Source organism: Peromyscus maniculatus, chromosome 11 (genome assembly GCF_049852395.1).
Source record: "Peromyscus maniculatus bairdii isolate BWxNUB_F1_BW_parent chromosome 11, HU_Pman_BW_mat_3.1, whole genome shotgun sequence".
Lineage (NCBI taxonomy): Eukaryota > Metazoa > Chordata > Mammalia > Rodentia > Cricetidae > Peromyscus > Peromyscus maniculatus.
The window spans coordinates 59344041-59363421 of NC_134862.1; the positions used below are offsets into that span (position 1 = coordinate 59344041).

General features: G+C 39.6%; 2 protein-coding genes across 4 annotated transcripts in view; one reads left to right on the forward strand and one right to left on the reverse strand.

Moving 5' to 3' along the window:
- The window catches only part of Odr4 (odr-4 GPCR localization factor homolog), a 32847-nt gene extending 26395 nt beyond the window's left edge, over positions 1-6452 (reverse strand). Inside the window, exons 1-3 of one of the 3 annotated variants that reach the window (XM_076547590.1) lie at positions 6260-6452; positions 4275-4396; positions 1173-1269 (exon numbers count right to left, since the gene is read on the reverse strand). Coding sequence is in view for 2 of the 3 variants with exons in the window: in XM_006979951.4 (XP_006980013.1) it covers positions 1173-1307; positions 4275-4373 (234 nt within the window). In the remaining variant the exon portion in view is untranslated. Of the gene's footprint in view, positions 1-1172; positions 1308-4274; positions 4397-5710; positions 6180-6259 lie in introns of those variants that run through there. The other 2 variants (XM_006979951.4, XM_076547589.1) reach the window with 2 other exon arrangements.
- Positions 6453-6455: 3 nt separating this feature from the next.
- The window catches only part of Tpr (translocated promoter region, nuclear basket protein), a 57885-nt gene continuing 44959 nt past the window's right edge, over positions 6456-19381 (forward strand). Inside the window, exons 1-7 of the mRNA XM_006979944.4 lie at positions 6456-6669; positions 7039-7356; positions 9108-9212; positions 10483-10556; positions 15637-15733; positions 17540-17643; positions 17829-17993. Of these exons, the coding sequence (XP_006980006.1) occupies positions 6648-6669; positions 7039-7356; positions 9108-9212; positions 10483-10556; positions 15637-15733; positions 17540-17643; positions 17829-17993 (885 nt within the window). The 5' untranslated portion in view covers positions 6456-6647. The remainder of the gene's footprint in view (positions 6670-7038; positions 7357-9107; positions 9213-10482; positions 10557-15636; positions 15734-17539; positions 17644-17828; positions 17994-19381) is intronic.

Genomic DNA, 19381 nt, shown 5'->3' on the forward strand with positions numbered 1-19381 from the left:
TCTTTCTCTGAAATTATGAATGAAGTTTAAGCCAATTTATCCATGCATTATCTAGTATTTTACAACTCACACTATAAACCATGGAAATGCTGTAGGTTCTCAGCTTACAGCCATAAATACAGGAAACAGGTACCTGCCCTCACAAAGCTCAGAATCTAGTTCAGGCTCAAACCCTCACTGGTTTGGACTACTGCTTTAGCTGCAGTTACTCTTCTGTCTCCAGGTTCTACTCTCCACTAATACTGTGCCAATATAAATGCTACCTTATACAGTACTGGCATAAGTCGCTTTAACCTCTTTTAAAATACAGGGGTCTAAGGGCTTACCACTGGATTTTTCAATATAATACTTTTATGAGTACTCTGAGGATTTCACACAATATACTTTGATCATAATCATCCCCACTCTCCCCAGATCCAGCCCACTACCCTATGCTTTTCCTTCTAACTTCATGTCCTACTTTTTTTTTTTTAATAACCCTGTGCATCCAATTTGTGCTGCCCATATATTCATAGGTGTGGGCCATCCAATGGAGCCTGACTGATCTCCTGGTGGCCACATACACTTTTTTTTTTTTTTTTTTTTTTTTTTTTGGTTTTTCGAGACAGGGTTTCTCTGTGTAGCTTTGCGCCTTTCCTGGAACTCACTTGGTAGCCCAGGCTGGCCTCGAACTCACAGAGATCCACCTGGCTCTGCCTCCCGAGTGCTGGGATTAAAGGCGTGCGCCACCACCGCCCGGCAACACATACACTTTTTTAAGGCCACATCCTTAAAAAAGGACCATGACTCTCTCTGCCCTTACCACTGGGCTTTTGTTTACCAAGTGCACTTATTAGAATTGCATTCCAAAGCCACCCATTTAAATACATTTTCCTACACGCTTTGTGTTTCAACTACACGCAATTGCCCAACTGCTTGCTGTTTCCCTAGTATTATCTGTGTGTCAGTTCACCACACTGTCCTGCCCTTACTGAATGGGTTCTCTGACTTGTTCCATAACAAAGTCCTAAGAGTCATTTCTGTTCAGAGCCTTCTGTAAAAGTGTTTTGAATACAACCACTGGCATGCACTTAAGAAAGAAAACTGTAAAATTCGAGTCTAGTAACGCAGGAAGCATTTTTTTTTTCTGTTATCAACTAAATACAAACATCTATACGGCGAAACAATTTTACCTGGCTGGCATGTTCTGTGGCCCATTCTTCATCCAAAGTATCCAACTTAGCTTTGGGAGGTTTGAGGTTCTCATTTTGTTCCTCTTTGGGTGGTGTTCTAGTGGCAAGAATCACATAATCCTTTTGTGAAGAACACTTTAAAAACAAATTGTAAAAGCTTATTGCAGTTATATCTGATTGAAGAATTAGCTCTGTCATGCAAAAACTAAACAGTATGTCAGCAATTTAAACTGTTAATACTCATGTTATTATATGGAAGCTATACTCAAGGGAACTGATTTTAATAAACAGCCTTGCAGTATGTCTCTCATAATGCTGTTTATCTTTAATGTATGTAATAGCAACTTATTATTTACTTGGACATCCTCAATATACATCAGAGTGGTTTTTAAAAATAATTCTGGAACTGTGGATGTAGCTCAGTTGATACAATAATTGCCTAGCATAGAGAAGGCCCCAGTATCAATCACCAGTGCCACATAAACCAGGCATGATGGCATACATACGTAATCCAGCACACTCAGGAAATAGAAAGAGGAGAACCACAGTTCAAGGTCATCCTGGACTACAAAGAACATGAGTCGGGTCAGGGCTATACAAAACCATTGAGGCCGGCGGGTGGTGGCCCACGCCTTTAATCCCAGCACTCGGAGGCAGAGGCAGGTGGATCTCTGCGAGTTCAAGGCCAGCATGGGCTACAGAGTGAGTTCCAGGACAGGCTCCAAAGCTACACAGAGAAACCCTGTCTCGGAAAAAAAAAAAAAAAAAAAAAAAAAAACAAAAACAAAAAATTGTTGAACAAAATTTTTGATGTTGAATGTGCAAGTGAACTGACATAACTAAAATGGACTGTGCTTAGCCAACACTCCAATCATTTTATTTATTTTCTCTGTCGTTTAAATGGATTGGATGTTTAGCAAATATAAAATCTCATTTGGAAAGTGACAATGACCTTGTTTATTTTATTTGGATTGCCATAATAGTGAAAAGTAAATAAATAAATAAACTTACAGAGATGCATTGAGAGAACAAGGGAGGGGATTTGGAACAAAATTCGAAGAGGTTCCAAACTCCAGGTCCTTCATTTTTAACAAGTTAAAAATGGTAATTAAAAGTGAAAGACCTAAAAATAAACTTATGGACTACAAGGTATCTCAGTTTCACTACAGCATGGTTCCTCAGTTAGTTAATAAGGCTCATAATGTAGTTAGAATGCTGTTACCTCCAAATATGACTTAAAACTCCCTAGAGATCATTAGCATCATCTTGAAATAATTATTATTTCCAGAAAATCACTTTCAAATGTATACAAGAGTGTATGGCTTGATTAAAGACATGTCTCTTAGGGATGGAGAGATGGCTCAGTGGTCAGGAGTGAGTATTCTCTTGCAGAAGACCAGGTTCAGTTCCCAGCAACCACATCTGGTAATTCACAACATCCTATAATTCCAGCTTTAGGGACTTCAACCCCTCTGGGCTCCTTGGGCATCTGCACTCACATGTGCATGTGTGTACATGCACACACACACACTGAAAAAAAATCATGAAAATAAAATGTAAAGATATATATCTACATCTTCTTCTTTAAGTTCTCCCCATCCCTTCTCTCATTTTGTTTTGGAACTGGATTTTACATAGCCCAGGCTGGCCTCAAACTCACTATGCAGCCAACACTGATCCTTCTGCCTCCGCCTTCCAAGTGCCAGGACTACAGCCATGAGCCACTACGCCTCACATAGAGGAGTCCCTTCTTTCATAAGATGTTGAACTTTGAAAAGAAAGAGAAACTAACATTTCGAGTAGGAAAAAAGCAAGCTTGAGAAGACAGACGAGGACAAAGGTGAGCTCTGGAATCAAGGGAAGAGAAAGAATGCAGAAAATGAAGAAATAAAGACAATATGGAGCTGTATATAGTGGTTCACATCTATAGTGAGAACGGTAAGTTCAAGGCTGGTTTGGGCTCCATAGTAAAATGCCTGGTTTAAGAGGTGCTGAGTGAGGCAGGCAAGCATGGGAAGTCCTTTAGCCTGGGACCCTATTTCACTTGGGTCATGACTTACTTGCCTCCTCTTATAATATACTTGGTAGCCTAGTCCCTTCACCTGTAGGAACCAGGCATAAACACCTCTCTCCTAGCAGCCTCACCCCCTGAGGCCACTACCTACATTGGGCTACACAATACTTCCATCTCTAAGAAACAGTACAGATTTCCCTGTCATTGGTAACAATCACATTGGACAGTTTCTACCCAACTGTATTCCCAACATATCTGGTAAAAAGAATAGAAACGTCCATCCAGCCTAAAACGGTTTTAGATGCATGTGCAGTTAGACAAACTGTCAAGTGAACTTTTAAGGAAAAATCTTATGTCTATGTATTAATTTAAATTGAATTAAATCAGGTGGATTATGGGCAGGGACATGTACATTAGGGAAAATAAGTATCAGACCTTATGTAACCTAGCAATCACAATAGACAACCACTCAAACGATATCCTTAGAAGCCAGCATCTCCTTCTTTTGAACCCCATAAATGTAAGCCACAAACAATAATTCGGACACTTAGGGACTCTCACTCATGTGGCCTGCAGTGAATCTGAACTTCTGCTTTGTTTCTTACAAAGTTATCTTGCCACATTTGCAAATTGGTGAGTCCTTATTTTCAATTATTTGGATAAGAGGCCAAGAACTTGGCAAGAACTGATCCTGACTTTCACCATGCTGACAACCCCCAGTAACATTGAGGCTGAAACTTGGGGCTTTATTTATGTTGGGCAAGTACCAACTGAGCTATGTATCCAGTCTAAAACACAAAGAAAGCAAAATGTGAATAATCTGGTCGGTGAGGAATTAAATTTTGAAGTTTGGACATTATAAGTTATTTTCACAGTACCAAAGGGAATGTGATTGTACTTATTCAAACTTCAGCCAGGTTCCCTCTCTTTCAAATGATAACTCAACGATCCATTTTGGATTACCTTCTTCAGATTTATGTTCCTTCCATACACAACCTTGAATTTACTGTTAAATGGCATACTTAATTTAAATTAATGAGTAATTTGTTTTCATCAATATGTAGAGTAACAGACATATACATACATACCTGTCCTATCAAAAGACCAGAGACAAAAGATTTTCCCTCGAGATTGATGTTTGAAAGATACTGGCCAACAGTCTCTTCTACAATGTAGGTTCTTCCCATTATCGACAGCCAAATTCAAAAGCCTAAATTACAAGAAATAAAATTTGCATTTTTGGAAAAAAATGTAATTTCTGATGTTTTAGAATGGACAGATGGGTAATAGAGAAAAAAAGTAAGTCATACAATCCTGACAACTGTCCTATGTCTTATAGTGATTATTTACTACATAGGGCATTCTTTTTCTGTACAATTGAAATGTAGCTTTGGAATTCTGAGTACAGTGCTGTAAGAAACAACTCCCTGGGGGCTGGAGAGATGGCTCAGCGGTTTAAAGAGTGCTTGCTGCTTCTCCATAGGGCTTGAGATCAGTTCCTAGCACCCAAGTCCAGTGGTGCACAAATGCCTGAAGCTCCAGCTCCAGGAAATCTGAGTCCCACTTCTGGAGTCTGCATACATGTAGCATACCCTCACAGGTATGTACACCAAATTAAAATCATAAATGTTTTTAAAAAAAAGAAAGGAAGGAAAGATAGGCTCCTAGCCAGATATGGTGCCGCATGCCTAGAATTCCAGCATTCCAGAGGCTGAGGCAGATTTGATACCAGGAGTTGGAGGCCAGCCAAGGCTATACAGTGAGTTCCAGGCCAATCGGATCTAAACAGCAAAACCCTGCCTGAAAAACACAGAAAGAAAACAAAACAACAATAACAAAAATCACAATTACCAATTAACCATGAGAAATTAAAGCTATTTCTCATTCTTGGGATAAGGAAATAATGAAACCATTAGTCAACACATCTAATTTCTTATTTTAGATCTACTCCTTGGCTACATTCTCTTTGTTAATTTATTGGTGAACTTCCATGTTCTCATTTTTAAAATATGAAAGACCGAATTTCTGATTCATTCATTAAGAGGTAGAGAGATTCAAATTGATTCAAATGATTACTTTCTAGAAATTGTACTCAGTGGGAAGGTACAAAAGTGAATGATTGCTGACATGAGACAACTCACTTAACAGCTACATAAGTAAACAGTAATGACAACTATGTAGCTTCCATTCTGCACAGGGCATTATTCTAAGTCCTTTACATGCATTGACATTTAATACATACTCCCACGAGGCTAGTACTAGTATTGTCGTCTCCGTTTTATACATAAAGAAATCAAAAGAAGGAAATAACTCCTCCAAATGACAAAACTGTTTCATGGGAAAGGAGGGATTTAAGCTCTGACAGTCTTGTTTTGTTCAAACCGACGACGTATACTGCCCTTCAATGAAATCATTGCAACGGACAGCTCCTGTCCTCTCCTTCAGTTTGTGAATGGAAACTAGCATATCTGTACTAACTTAATCCCTCCCACCCCCTTCACTGAAACAGGGTCTGACTACTAACCCAGGCTGTACTGGAATAATAACAATCCTCCTGCCTCTTACTCCCAGTTGCTGAGATCACAGGCATGTGCTAACCCTTATTTTCAATCAAGGGTCAACACATTCTTCCAGAAAACATGTTTCTTCCATGAAACAAAGTACATACTGAAAAACAGTGCTGAAACATGATCTGGAAACAGACACAGTCCTGTTATTCTGGCAAGATGATACTGTGACAAGTGTTTTAAAACATTTTCATATAAAAACATCAACATCAGACATTTTTCTGCAGTGTCATCTTCATATATAAACTCCATTCAAACTCTTTCTGATTTCTTTTTCGTCTAAAATATTAACTGGACGACTACATTAATTCGCACCGAATCATTCAGTGCCTCCACCTCCCCCATGTTTGTACGAGGATCGACACGAGTCCAACTCCTCAGAACTGGGTTTCAGTGTGCACCAGAGTGATCGTCCATATGTTCCCTAACTATATCCTTTCCTTTTTTCCCCCTCGAAGAGGAAGTTGTTGGTGCCCGAGTGCACGCACATTCGTGGGCCGACTCACTTGTTCTCAGAATGTGCACACGTGGCCAACAAACCTCTCGAGCCTTCTGTCAGCAAGAGAACTCCGGTGAGACTACAAGCTAGCTGCCTTCCAGGGTCAGAGCGATGCCACTCAGGTCCCGCTTTCCCCCGCCAATGAGCTCATCAGAGAGCGACTGGGGGACGCTCCACTTCCCTCTCCAAACTAGGGCACCGACGGGCGCAGCCTGATGACGCACGCCATCCCCCGGCGCACATCTCCGCAGCTCTTCCACCAAAGCAAGCGTGGCCTGCACCCCGCCCCCTTCGGGGCACCATTGAGAGCGTGGCGGTAGCCCGGAGCCTGTCGATCCGCCCTGCTGTGACCCGCTCGTGGCTCGGTTTCTCGAAGCGGCCGCCGCGGAGGACCCATGGCATCCCGGGGTTTTGACGGTAAGGCCTCCTTTGCTCCCCGGGTGGGGGTGGGGGTTGGGGGGGAGGACGATGGTTGCCGAGCACGCATGTGAGCGCCACCGCGCGGACACTTGTCCCAGCGGAACGAGGCGAGCCGGGGGGCGGGGAGAAAGAAGGAAGCGGAACGGGAGGTGGGGGCGGGACGGAGCTCGCGGAAGCGAGGGAGGAATAATACTACATTTCCCAGGAGCCTTCGGGTCCGGAAGCCGGTGACACCGAAAGCTGGGGGTCAGAGGCCCGCTGGGAACTCGCATTCCCAGGGTGCATAGCTTCCGGCAGCTGCGTGCGCATAGAGGGCGCGGTGGCGCCCCCCGAGTGCTGCATCTAACGCGGGACTCTATTTCCCAGGGTCCCGCCGCGGGAGTCTCCGGCGGGCAGGCGCGAGGGAGCCAGCGAGCGAGGCGGCGGACGGGGCGGCTCAGACGTCTGGCTTCCGCGCTTCGCCTTGCTCCTTCGTTTCTCCTTCGGCGGCGGCTGCTGCTGCTGCCGCCGCCGCCGCCGCGACCCCGGCCGACATGGCGGCGGTGTTGCAGCAAGTGCTGGAGCGCCCGGAGCTGAACAAGCTCCCTAAGTCGACCCAGAACAAACTTGAGAAGTTCCTGGCTGACCAGCAGTCCGAGATCGATGGCCTGAAGGGGCGGCACGAGAAATTTAAGGTCGAGAGCGGTGAGTGAGTGAGCTCTCTCCGAGCTCTGGTTGCGGAGCTGTGTGGCTCGACCTTCCTCCTTACCCGCTTGCACTCTCGGCGAGGTGTGCGGGTAGCATCACGCAGGCTCCATGTGCAGTGTAGGCCTTCTCTTCCCTCCTCGCTGAGGGATTTTTTTTTTTTTTTTTTTTTAAAAAGAATAGGAGCGATCTCTCCTCCTCCTCCTCCTCCTCCTCCTCCTCCTCCCAGATCTAAATCCACCCTTAACTTGTCTTACGTAGGAACTCTTAGCTTGGGCCCACAGACAAATTATGGAGAAATTTTGGTCAATTTGCACCAGATGTTTAGGACTCTGCAACCCTAACCTGATTCTGTTTTGTTGTTCTTTAAATGACAGTAATTCCTCCTATTTTCTACCCACCTGGATTTATAGGCCTTTGCCAATTTCACCTCTTCCGTGCCTTGTTCGTCCCAAAACAAAGTAAATGGTCACAAAAATGAATTTGGAAGCAACAGATATCACTAAAAAAAAAAGCAATGAAATTGCACTAAATGAGTTGGCTGTATCGTGTTTCCCTCAGAAAGCTGGAGATTAATAGAAAATATATACAGATCTGCTTATATGGCCTTGTAGTTGCTTCCGTATAAGAAAGTTGTGGACTTAGTGGTTTGAACTGGTTTAAAGATAATAGTAATTACCCATTAATAAAATAAGAATTTGTTTTATTGGTTTTTCGGGACAGGGTTTCTCTGCGCAACAGCCCTAGCTGTCCTGGGACTAGCTCTGTAGACCACCAGGCTGGCCTCGAACTCATAGAGATCCGCCTGCCTCTGCCTCCCAAGTGCTGGGATTAAAGACGACGACGCCCAGCCTCATCACCACCACCCAGCAGGATTTTTCTTGTTACATGTTTTGGTTTACTTTTTGGTTTTTCGAGACAGGGTTTCTTTGTGTAGTTTTGGTGCCTGTCCTGGATCTCGATTTGTAGGCCAGGCTGGCCTCCAACTCAAAGAGATCCACCTGGCTCCATATCCCGAGTGCTGGGATTAAAGGCCTGTGCCACCACTGCCCCAGCCTTGGTTTACTAGTAATTGAGGGAATTAGTGCTGTGTTTTGGTAGAGATTAGAAATTTCTACCCAAATTAAATTTCACTTCAAAAAAGTATAGTTATCAAGCAACGTAGATAACATTAGCAGCAATTATACAGGTAATTGGTGAATTTAAATAACTTGCGTAATATACTATATTCTATTTATTAATTTAGAAAACAAATATTGAGGTTTTTTTAAAATATGTCCCAATACTGGGATGACATAAACAATTTGTTCACAGTCCTTTTGTGGGAAGTCTGCAGATTTATTTTTACAGAAATTTAAGTAGGTGGCATTTTAATTGTTTTACATCAAACCTTTATAAAAAAATTCAGTTTTTAATTAAATAACAATTTAATTTAATAAATGCTTATTTTTAAATGTTTAACAATCTCCTGAGGTCTGGAGAAAACACCAAGATACAAAATTGTTGCCTGCTTAGAAGAAATTAATTTATGAATCCCCTTTTAGGCATTATTATCTTTGTTATATTATGTCAGTTGAAAATGTTAGAAAAGTCCTTTACAGTGCTAAATCTATTTATTTATTGAGATTCGATTTTTCCAATAGTGGATCTTAAGTTTTTCAGACATGAATAGTGGTCTTAAGACGGCTGCCTTTGGGGGTGTGGGAGGTGTGCTTGCCTTTACTCTTAGTGTTTGGCCTTGTCTTTCATAGAGCAACAGTACTTTGAGATAGAGAAGAGGTTATCCCAGAGTCAGGAGCGGCTTGTGAATGAAACCCGCGAGTGTCAGAACTTGCGGCTGGAGCTTGAGAAGCTAAGTAAGTACTTAATTAACATCTTTCTAACTGATCTTGGGTGTTCAGTTACTCGTTGGTGTAGCATCACAGAGGCAGAGAGCCTGCCCCTCCTGGAAACAGGTTTTCCAGATAGCGGAGCCCTGAACAAAATAAAGACACACCCAGTTCCCCTGACTTCAGGCCCAGAGGCAGACTGACCAATGTCACATCTGTAATCCTATGTTTTCTCATTCTAAATGTCCTTGGGCCTTCCAAACACCTACCTCCACCCAAACCACAAAAACGGTGTTTGTTTGTTTGTTTGTTTGGTTGGTTGGTTGGTTTTTCGAGACAGGGTTTCTCTGTGTAGCTTTGCGCCTTTCCTGGAACTCACTTGGTAGCCCAGGCTGGCCTCAAACTCACAGAGATTTGCCTGGCTGTGCCTCCCAAGTGCTGGGATTAAAGGCGTGCGCCGCCGCCGCCACCGCCCTACTTAAAACGGTGTTTTTAGTCTAATTTGATGGTGACAGCAGACATCTGTCTCTGACTACCTCACAAAGGATCTTTAAAAAACACACTGCTCTCTGAGAGCTTTGCTTCATACCCACTGAGGAGTGATAAAGACTTTCAGTTCTGTGCCTTTCTCAACCCCCTCCCTATCTCTCTCTCCCTACAACTAAGATACTGCTCTTTGAGGCAAGGTCTTGAGCAGCCCCAAACTCACCTTGTAGACTAAGGCTGGCTTCTGCCTCTGCCTACCAAGTGCTGGGATTATAAGTGTGTAACACTAGACCTGGCTTTAGATGCTTCCATGAAAGAAATTTCCAAGTGTGTATTTTTCCTATATAACTGAGTGTATACGGGAGGATAAATGCATCATGAATACAATCGGAGTGGAAACAGAATTTTTTCTTTTATGGGAAAGGCACAGTTCTTACTAATAAAAAAGCACAGAATTGCACATGTTTATTATATGTAATGAATACGTATATGTAGTTCAAATTACATTATGTGTATTGATCCTGACCTGACCTGCTTGTTCTATTTTATATAAACTTAAATAGAAAGTGATATTGAAAAACTGACATTGCTAATTTTACTACAAATTGGGAGTAAAATTATTACATTTGACTGGAGTATATTTAAACTTTTGGTCTGGAATACAGTAAGTCCAGAATATATTCACAAAATTGGAATATGGTTATAGATCAGTCTTTATGGTTGTTCATTTTAAAAGTGTGATGGTGGCAGTTGGGTAAAAATGCAAATTTTAAGTTAACACATCTGTGTGCATTGCGTTCCTTTTCTCTAGATAACCAAGTAAAAGTGTTAACTGAGAAAAACAAAGAACTCGAAACTGCTCAAGATCGTAATCTAGGCATTCAGGTAAAAACGCTGTCCAGTAAATAAAGCTGATTGCAGTTATGATACTTGAAGGTTTTCTATTCTGCTTTTATGTCTTAGATGCTAGTCAGTGGAAGGTGAAATGTTCTAGAAACTATTGACAAATATGTATATAGAAATGCATACATACAATTTCTCTAAATTGATATTTTATGTATTATCTGTTGACTAGCAACTGTAGTCCAGCATTCACTGTGGTTTGATACAGTTAGGGAACTGGATCACTGTTTCTTTAGAGCAATGATAAGAATAACAGATTAGCCGGGCGTCGGTGGCGCACGCCTTTAATCCCAGCACGCGGGAGGCAGAGCCAGGCGGATCTCTGTGAGTTCGAGGCCAGCCTGGGCTACCAAGTGAGCTCCAGGAAAGGCGCAAAAGCTACACAGAGAAACCCTGTCTCGAAAAACCAAAAAAAAAAAAAAGAATAACAGATTAAATGTGATAATGATGGTTGTTACTATGTTTTTTAATAGTCATATCCAGTCTTTCTTTAACCATATAAAACTACATTTTTAAAATTACATTTGATTTGAGACTCAGTTTTTTTTTTTTTCAAAACTCAGTAAGAAAAAAAATTATACTTTCAGGTTCTGAATAGGAGTGTAAAATACCTAAAATACGTTGATAAATTAATTTGTAAGAAATGTAGCATGCTTTAAGCACTTTTAAAATGTTAATGTGCGTTTTGTTTTTGTTTTTTGCCTTGGTATTAAAAAAAAAGAGTTTTCTAAACACTTAAAAATCATATTTATATTGTATGTTGAAGAAAAACAGCATATTCCTGGGTAAGATGGTTTTCCAAATTAATACGGGCTTTAATGCAAGATCCTGATAAGCATTCTAAGTTTGATAAAACAGCAACAACAGTGAAGTCTATAACCCAAAAGAATAATGGGCACAAGCATAAATACAACTTAATAAAACAAAACTGGTAGAGCTAGAAAATAATGTGTTTAACTGCCTTGTAAGCCAGCTTCCTGTTAGTCACTGTAATAAAATGCCATATAGAACATACGGTAAGAGGTTTATTTTCATTGACAGTTGTAGCAAACTTTCTTGTTGTACTCTTGTGAGCCCACCAGCTAGCTAATAACGACTTGGCCTTAACTTAGGCTTGCTCCTAACTAGTTCTTATAACTTAAATTAACTCATATTTTTTAATCTACATTCTTCCACAAGACTTTTTACCTCATTTCTGTATTACCATCCTGATTACCCTGTGTCTGGCTGGCGACCCTGCCTTTCTTCTTCCTAGGGTCTTCTCTGTCCTCAGAAGTCCCACCTAACTGCTTCCTGCCTGGATATTGGCTGTTCAGCTCTTTATTAAACCAATCAAAAGGCAAAGACACGTTTTCACAGTGTAAACAAACATTTCACAACATTTCCTTCTTTTGTCTAAATAAAAAGGAAAGGGTTTAATTTTTACAGTAAAACTATATAAAATAAGAACAATTATCGGGTAAGAATTACATTTATAATCTGTTTGTATTTGGCAGTTTTGGAGAAAATACTCTATTACGTATTCTGTCTTGATGAGTCCAAAGTTTTATACCTAAACCGCCTTCTACCATAGCTTGTATTACCATCCTAAAAGTATTTTTTTTAAGATTTATTTATTTATTTATTTATTATGTATACAGAAGAGGGTGCCAGATTTCATTAAAGATGGTTGTGAGCCACCATGTGGGTGCTGGGAATTGAACTCAGGACCTCTGGAAGAGCAGTCGGTGCTCTTAACCTCTGAGCCATCTCTCCAGCCCAAGTATTTTTTTTAATCTTAAAACATTTTCTTAGATAAACAACTTAAGCTTTTATGTCTCAACATTTATAAACTTTACATCTCTTTTGTAAGTTTCTTTCTTGAATTTGGTTACAAAGAAAACAGTGTAACTATCTAGTCTTCAACCCCCATTAGAGACTCAAGAAGGATAAAATATTACTGGAGTAAACAGGAAGTGCAGAGCAAACAACTTTCAAAACTAAAAATATAGAGAGACAAACAGCGGGTTGGCTGCCTGGACAGTCGCCCAAGGTTCCTCTGCAATGCTGGAGCTTCCATTTTCGACCTCCAGGTCTAGAATATCTGACATATGTTTTTGTGAAGCAGGAAAATTTTGAAGGACTGCCCTACCTTGTTTTTATACAAGAGAAGCAAGTTCCATATGGAGATTCTTCTATGCTCATCTTTTTTTTTTTTTTTTTTAGGTAGATTGGTGCTGTCAGGAGCAGATGTGCATCACTGTAGTGAAAAACCTTAGGTTATTAAAAACATCTTAAATGCTATATTCTGTAGGTCTCTGAAGTGTTTGAAGACCACCTATATATCTAAATAAAATACATCTATTTAACCTTGAAAACATATCTGCATGGCTTCAAGTATGATTGTTATAGATGACTAACTGCTAACCTACATTTCTTAATTTTCCTAAACATTTTGTAACAAAAGCATTTAAAGACTAGAACTTTACATTTGAAAATGAGCTGGAAAGGTGTAATACCTTAAACAAGAGTAGAGACATATATACAGTATGTTAAAACAAAAATAACCTTAAATTTGTATCAATATACGAAAATTCATACCAATGTAAAATATTTGAGATTAGTAGTTTTTTAGTTTAAAAGTAGATTGAGTAATCTACCCTTTTATTCTTTTTTTATTAAAAAAATTTATTACAAAAATAATACACACTAAAAACTCAAATGATACAGAAATAAAAGCAGAATACTCTTTCAGTATACATAAACCAAATGAACCACCTCCTTTCCATTCTCATCCCCAGAGGTTCACTGTGAACAATTTAACATAGTTTCACATCTTTCCCTTTGCACAATTATCATATACATATCATATACACCTGGTTTTTTACTCTTACACAAATGGGATCATACATGTCTATTATTTGACTCAAACTCTGTCTTCATTCAATGTCCTGAAAATTTCTGAAACAAATCTAATGCACTTCTCAAGACTTCATTTCCTTAAATAAAAAATTCACTCACTGGTATCAAATGCAAATCAATCTCTCTCTCTCTCTCTCTCTCTCATTTTTCAAGACAGGGTTTCTCTGTGTTGCCCTGGCTGTCCTGGATCTCACTCTGTAGACCAGGCTGGCTTCAAACTCACAGAGATCCGCTTGCCTCTGCCTCCCAAGTGCTGGGGTTAAAGGTGTGTGCCACCAGCACCCGGCTCAAGTGCAAAGCTCTTGAAGATACGGAAAAAAAAAAAAATCCTTGAATCTAACTTCCTTTGTTTAGTTTCCTCACTGACCATGACCAATAACAACTTGCAACCAACCCTCCTAAACAATGACAAACTTCCAAATCTCCCGCAGCAGACAGTTTTACAGGTTTCAGTCGTGACCAACTTGCTCTATTGCTTTGGGCTTATGGCGAAGAATGTGGTGAAGAAAGCTTCACCTCAGCATAGGATGCAAAAAAATGAAAAAGAGGATCTGAGGTCCTACTTGTTCCTTCAAAGGCACACCCTCAGTGACCTAAATACCTCATGTTAGGACCCACCTTATGAGGTTAATATCACTTAGCAATAACAGTTAATAACAACATAGCCACAGACTAAGAACCAAACTATGGTCCTTGCATGGCCATTTGGGATCAAAGCTGTAGCAACTGATTTCTTATTGAGAAAGATTTCTAGGAAACAGCTGATAGCTTTTCTCTGAAGTTCCAGTATCAGCAGGGAACCTACACTTTCCATATCTGTAACATGGAACTACAAGAACAGACATCAGAAAGAAACAGGACATCCAAAGTATTATAAAAGAAGTATAAATTATTTAAAAAGTCATTTCTAGTTGGAAATGCCATGATCTTTTGTCAGAAATTCCATGGAAAATATCCTTGAACTAATAAGTGAATTCTAAAAAGTTACAGGGTACAAAGTGTACAGGAATCAGTAGCTCTCTACATACAGTGAAAAGAAGTAAGCAATTCCATTTATGAAAACATTTTTAAATGTATTTAGAAGTAAGTTTAAAGAAAGGTGAAGATTTGTAAATAACTATACGATGTTGATAAAGTGAGGAAAGCACGAATGGAAAGGTATCTCTTCTAATGTGGAAGAATGGTGACGTCTACCCACAGCAGTATTTACAGATTTAGCCTGTTAGCATAGATTGGCTTGGAACTCATAATCCTTCAGTCAGAGCCTCTTAGGTTCTTAGGATTACAGGCTTGTGCCTCACACAGTTCTTAATGAAATTCCAATAGCATTCTTAACTGACATGGAAGAAATAATTATAAAATTTGCATAAAACCAAACAAAACCCCCAAATAGCCAAAGCAGTCCTGAGAAATAACAAAATTGAATATGTGATACTTATTGATTTCAGATTTATAACACAGAGCATAGTACAAAACAGGATGGTCTTATATTGTAACAGGAACATGGACCAACAGAGTAAATAGAAGACTTAGAAGTAAATAAATATATGCTGTCTAAGGAATAGTGTTTCTTAGCGACACAAAGTACAACAGGATGAATATGGACTATATAATGGACATAAAATTGGGGTTGTTTTTTTGATGGTGGTGGTCTTTGTTTTGTTTTTTAATCTAATTTTTTATGCTATAAAACTAAAAGGCAACAGGGGCAAAGCTTTTTGTTTTTTAATTTGATGATGATCTTTTTGGAAATTACACTAAATTCGTAAGCCACAAGAACAAAAATAATTGTGATCACAGTAAACTGAAAACCTTGTGTGCTACAAAGGAAATAAAGCAGTAGCTACCAGGAATGGGGGGAAAATATCTGATAAGGGCCCAATGTCCAAGTTTCATAAAGTTCTTAGAAGTAGTAGTAGAAACAAATAATTTTCTTTGAAAATGAACAGAGAACTTGACTTCAAAGAATGATTTTAAAAATCAGAAATATAGGTAGATGTGTTGAGATTATTATGAGTTTTTTTAAGTTGTTGATACCTAAGTTGTAAGGGAAAGAAAACATTTTCAAGTAACTGCTAATGTTAATTGAAATAATGATTCAAGCACCTGTATTGATTGTTTAACTAATGTTCTTGAAACATGCTGTTTCTTGGTATGACAGAGCCAGTTTACAAGAGCAAAGGAAGAGTTAGAAGCTGAAAAAAGAGACCTAATCAGAACCAATGAGAGATTGTCTCAGGAAGTTGAATATTTAACAGGTATGAAGAAATGTTTGTGCCTCTGACTACATTCTTTGTTACTGGTGGTGCTTCTGTTGCTGATGCTTCTGTTATATTTCTTTAGTGTGGGAGAGTTCAATATAATAATGCTATTGTTTCTTCCATTTATCAAGAGATTGGCCAGGCATCATATCACCTGCCTTTAAATTCCAGCACTCAGGATGCAGAGGCAGCCAGTTCTGAGTTTGAGGCCAGCCTAGCTCAGTCTGCATAGTGAGTTGTAGGGCAGCCAGAACTACATAGAGACCCTGTCTTTAGATGGATGGACGGACGGACAGACAGACAGAGTCTTAAGTGTCTAGGAAGTTTACCCATGAAAACTGAGAGTAGTTGTAATTTGAGCTAAATTTTATACATACAACTCTATAGTACAATATTATTTATTTAGTCTTGTTAAGTTTCCAGGCTTTTTTCAAACTCACTTAATAGCCCACGCTGAGTTCAGATTTATTCTCCCAAGTACTAGGATTACAGGTATATGCCACCATGTCTGATTCCTACAGTGCTATTTATAATACCAAGTTGAAAGGAGTTTAATTGTACAGTTGAAAAGGCTGAACTTACATTCATTTTATGTAGATACCTTTACTATCCATAAACACTTAATTGTAGAACCTCAAAGGAAGTCAGTGTTTTTAAACAAACTGGAGTGTGGGCAACTTGCTGGTGGCTGTACCGCTGAAGAAAACACCCTCTGCAACCATTAACTGCTAGAACTTCTGTGGTGGAATTTTAACAGGCCCCAATCTCCTCAAGTGCTATGCAGGTAACTGTGCTATGCAGTGAGTTCCTGAGTGCAAGCAACTATAATTGGACTCGGTAGGCCCTGAAAAGAAGCCATGACAGGGTTGGAGAGGTGACCAGATAGCCGTGGACTTGCTATGCAGAAGGCTTTCAGCAGAAGGAGGGGGACAGGGAGAAACAGTGGATGAGACTGCTGGAATTCATTGGGCATGTGTGAAACTGTCAAGGAAGGAATATAAAATGTATCAGCATCCTATGTGTGATATATTTGTCAAAATGGCTTAAACAATTATACTTTCCCTTGGGCTTTTTTAAAAAAATTAATTTCTTTAAATAAGGAAAAAGTGTTCACATCTATGCTGTGATGTTGTGTAGGAATACTCACTTGGTACCTGCTTTTCCAGTCTCAGAGAAGAATGATTTCAGAGTGCTTGTTGATTGTTTTGATTACCTAGCTAGTGGTAATAAGGACTAAATAAGTTATTTTCATAAAAACATGGTTATTAAAGAACAAGAAAAATTAAATGCATTTTAATATGTTTTTATATTTGTCTTTACCTTTTAAATTGAATGGTTATTTTTAAAAATTTTAATAGCTCTTTAGGAATCTAGCTGAAAAGTTAAAGTTAATGTTAAGTATTTATGAAGTTAAGTAACCAGTTGAATTAATTCACTTGGGTGGGTGTACAAATTTGGATTCTACCTATTGGTTACAACTGCATTTACAGGTTAGAGAGATGGCTCAGTAGTTAGGAGCATTTGCTGCTCTTAATGGACTAGAATTTGGTTAAATTACCTGTAACTCCAGTTCTAAAGGATTCATACAACACACAGTACAAACACACACACACACACACACACACACACACACACACACACAGAGATAATAAAATTAAAAGGTTTCAATAGAAATTTAGTTTGTAGTTGTAGAACTTGAGTTTGTAGTAGGTTTATATTTCTAGTAATATGCTTTGATACTTAGTTCCTGCAAGTGTTAACTAGTCGTTATTTTTAGATGCTTACTCTCACCCTCCTTTCTAGAGGATGTTAAACGTCTGAATGAAAAACTTAAAGAAAGCAACACGACGAAGGGTGAACTTGAGTTAAAGGTGGATGAACTTCAAGCTTCTGATGTTGCTGTGAAGGCAAGTAATAATCGACTCCCAACGAATGCAGACTCACGCCTAAGGAGCTATACGTTACTGTAGTTTTTGTTGTCTTACTTAATAGTCTATGTTTCTATTCTGAAATAAAATTCATGTGTCCCTGAGCTACAAATGAAAGGTTCTTTATATAGTTGTACTCATTGTTACTTAAAAATTGTTTTCAGTATCGAGAAAAACGCTTAGAACAGGAAAAGGAGTTGCTGCACAACCAGAACTCATGGCTCAACACGGAGCTGAAAACCAAAACTGATGAGCTGTTGGCCCTAGGAAGAGAAAAAGGAAATGAAATTCTGGAACTTAAGTGTAATCTTGAAAACAAAAGGGAAGAGGTGAGCAGTAAAATGACCTTCTTTGTATTGAGCATGGCGTAAGTAAATTGTAAATTCAGTAAGTGTCGACAGTGTTCTACCTGGTTAGTTTTGTGCTAAATGGGGATGGTAGAACTCACCTTAAACTAGGGAAATAAAGACTTTACAGGAGTTTGGATGACATTTATACCACCTGCTCTAATAACACACCTTTCTTTGCAAAGATAGTAAGAAGTAGCCCTAACTTTGTGAGTTACATTCAGACACATCATTCCATCGAGTGACTCTCTCCTTACTCCCTCTGTTTTGAGGGTCTGGCTCACAGTGCACTAGGTGAATCTGCCCTGCACGACAGTGGAAGTAAGACAAGGATGGCAGCAGCAGGCTAAGGAGCTCCTGCTTAGGTCATTGACAGTTTTCCTCTTTTGGCCGGTCTTGGCAGGTTTAGAGACTAACTAAACCCTAGAGCCTTTGCCCAACGGTTACTATAGTGATACTGTTAGAGGTGTTTGCTCGTTTGGGGGCGCCAGCCACCCATCTATCAAATAAATCACACGTGCAGGCTTATTCCTAATTATGAATGCTCGGCCTTAGCTTGGCTTGTTTCTTGTCAGCTTTCCTTAACTTACCCATCTGCCTTTTGCCTCTGGGCTTTCCTGTTCTGTTCTGTAAATCTTACTCAGTTGCTGGCTGTGTGGCTGGCCCCAGATGTCTTCATCCTTCTCTGGCTCCTCTTTTCAATCCCCCTTCCCAGATTTCTCCTTCTGTGTAGTCTCTGCCTGCCAGCCCCGCCTATGCTTTCTCCTGCCTTGCTATTGGCTGTTCAGATCTTTATTAGACCACCATGTGTTTTAGACAGGCACAGGAACACAGCTTCACAGAGTTAAATGCAACAAAAACAAAAGTAATACACCTTAAAATAATATTCTACAACATAGTGATGTAGGTTCAACAGTTGAATGTCTGTTTTCTTCTTGTTACGGTTACTGAAGTGAGACATTTGGTGCACTGAATGGCTGCACACAAACCTATGATTACTACCGTGAAGGTAATTCCAAGAGACTAACATATGTTTCATGACAAGTCAGGTAAAGAAATGAGCATTGAGTAAAGATTGACCTGTAAGAGGAGTCTCCATGTTCTAATTGTTGATTCCTTGCACTAGACCCTGTAGTTTCTACAGTACCACCTGTGTTTACCCTTGGGTAGCAGGTGCTCTTGTTAAGCACACTCCTCCCTGTGTAGATCACAGAGTCCAGAGCAATCATCTTATCTAAAATAACTTTCACAAGGAATTCGAAAAATCTTTTCAGGTTAATACTAAACTTTGTAGTAGACTCAGGTACAATAGTTAATGTTCAAAAGATTTCTTATTGTTACCTCATTTATAAGTATTGTTCTACAGAGTG